Below are 1,839 nucleotides of genomic sequence, written 5' to 3'. Positions count from 1 at the left end.
AGAGGGCAACATGGAGGCACGGAGGCGGGAGGCCGAGTGCGTGGAGGCCGACAGTGGAAGGCTGGCCTCAGAGCTCAACCACGTGCAGGAGGTGCTGGAGGGCTACAAGAAGAAGTGAGTGGACAGTGGGCCAGCTCAGCTCAGGAAAGATCCTGGCAGAAGTTCCCTGAGCCTGGGGGAGTTTTCAGTCTGTGGCTGTCATCTCTGCCTGAGGATGGGGATAAGCCCAAACTCCCTACCCCCTCTCAAGGCACAGAGGTCCCCTGGATGTGTGCTGGCCCTCTGAGGCTCACCCTGTCTTCCAGATGGCAGATCAGGGAAGTCATGCTCACTCCCTTTCTCCATCCACCAGGCCCTTCAGAAGAATTCATGTTCTCAGGTCCCATTAAGTGCAGCCCTCAAAGTCCTGGATACTCTTCTTCAGATTACTCCTCTACCCAGCCAGGCCTGCCATGCACCAGACTCTGGGCTGGCATATAGGAATCCAGGGCCAAGCAGCAGCCCCAATCCCTGTCTTTGTGGGCTCCCAGTGTGCTGGGAGGCAGATGTGGCACAGGCACAGAGCCAGGCCTTCAGATGCAACGTCTGACACACCGGAGGATGCACACCGGCCGCCCAGAGGAATCCACTTCTGAGGAGTGGCCAGCTTCCTTCAGTAACGTTCTTGCCCCCCGACCCCCAGGCCCACCACACTCCTCCCTCAGGTTCTGAGCTGCTTGTCTCCTGAACAGGAGGGAGCAGCAGGAGTGGCTTCTCTTGACTCAGACCAGGAGAGGGTGACGCAGTGGGGGAGTCTCACTCTTACAGCAAAGCAGAGGCTAGGGAAAAGGGAAATGGAGAGCTGGGTGAGAAAAACAGCCACGTCCCACTCCCCAGCCTCACACATGCACACACACGAGGCTCAGAGGTGATGTGGAATGAGTGCCTCTGTCCTCCGAGGTATCTGGGTCTGCCCTGCAGCCCGACCTCTCCCTGCCCTGCCTGTTCCTTTTGGAGTCAGAGGAGGAGCAGAGAAACTCTGGGAATCAGGCTCTTTTGCACACGTGCCTCATAGCTATGTCTGCAAAAGGTTGGGGGGTACTTAGACAAGGTCCTGTTCTCCTTGCCCATCTCAGGTATGAAGAAGAAGTTGCGCTTCGGGCTACAGCAGAGAACGAGTTCGTGGCTCTGAAGAAGGTAAGTTCCTGGGGCCAGGCCCAACCTGACCACCTCTGACACTCTGCCCTGCTGCACTGCAGCCTGGTCCTCAGAGCACCTGAGGGGAGCTTGCCTCACAGTGCCCTGCTTCCCCGCATAGGACGTGGACTGCGCCTATCTGCGCAAGTCAGACCTGGAGGCCAACGCCGAGGCCCTGACCCAGGAGATCGACTTCCTGAGGAGACTGTACGAGGAGGTGAGGGGACACGCCAGGCAGACACCCGGCAGCCAGCATTGAAGAGAGCGGTTTGGTCTGAGGGTTGGAGTGTTGGACGAGGGTATGGACCAGGGTAGGCACATTCAGTCCATGAATGCATGGGAAGGGGCTGGGACTGGGGACAGGAAAGGTCTGACAGGACTGGACAAAGGCTATGGTGGGTGGCATCGAGGTCTAAACTAGCTTTTGTCCCCCCCCCCCCGCCCTGCAGGAGATTCGCGTTCTCCAGTCCCACATCTCAGACACCTCAGTCGTGGTCAAGATGGACAACAGCCGCGACCTCAACATGGACTGCGTCATTGCCGAGATCAAGGCCCAGTACGACGACATTGCCACCCGCAGTCGGGCCGAGGCCGAGTCCTGGTACCGCAGCAAGGTGAGCGCCTAGGACGCCTGCCTCCCGGACGTGACAGAGGCAGGGATGC

General features: G+C 59.1%; 1 protein-coding gene across 1 annotated transcript in view; it reads left to right on the top strand.

Annotated features, from left to right (window-relative positions):
* The window catches only part of LOC102495824 (keratin, type II cuticular Hb3), an 8,122-nt gene that overhangs the window by 4,232 nt on the left and 2,051 nt on the right, over positions 1–1,839 (top strand). Inside the window, 4 exon segments of the mRNA XM_006163170.2 lie at positions 25–114; positions 1,116–1,176; positions 1,298–1,393; positions 1,626–1,820. Of these exon segments, the coding sequence (XP_006163232.2) occupies positions 25–114; positions 1,116–1,176; positions 1,298–1,393; positions 1,626–1,820 (442 nt within the window).

Source organism: Tupaia chinensis, unplaced genomic scaffold (genome assembly GCF_000334495.1).
Source record: "Tupaia chinensis unplaced genomic scaffold, TupChi_1.0 Scaffold141469_1, whole genome shotgun sequence".
Lineage (NCBI taxonomy): Eukaryota > Metazoa > Chordata > Mammalia > Scandentia > Tupaiidae > Tupaia > Tupaia belangeri.
Note: the sequence above shows the minus strand (reverse complement) of the source record. Positions and strands in the feature narration are given on the sequence as shown.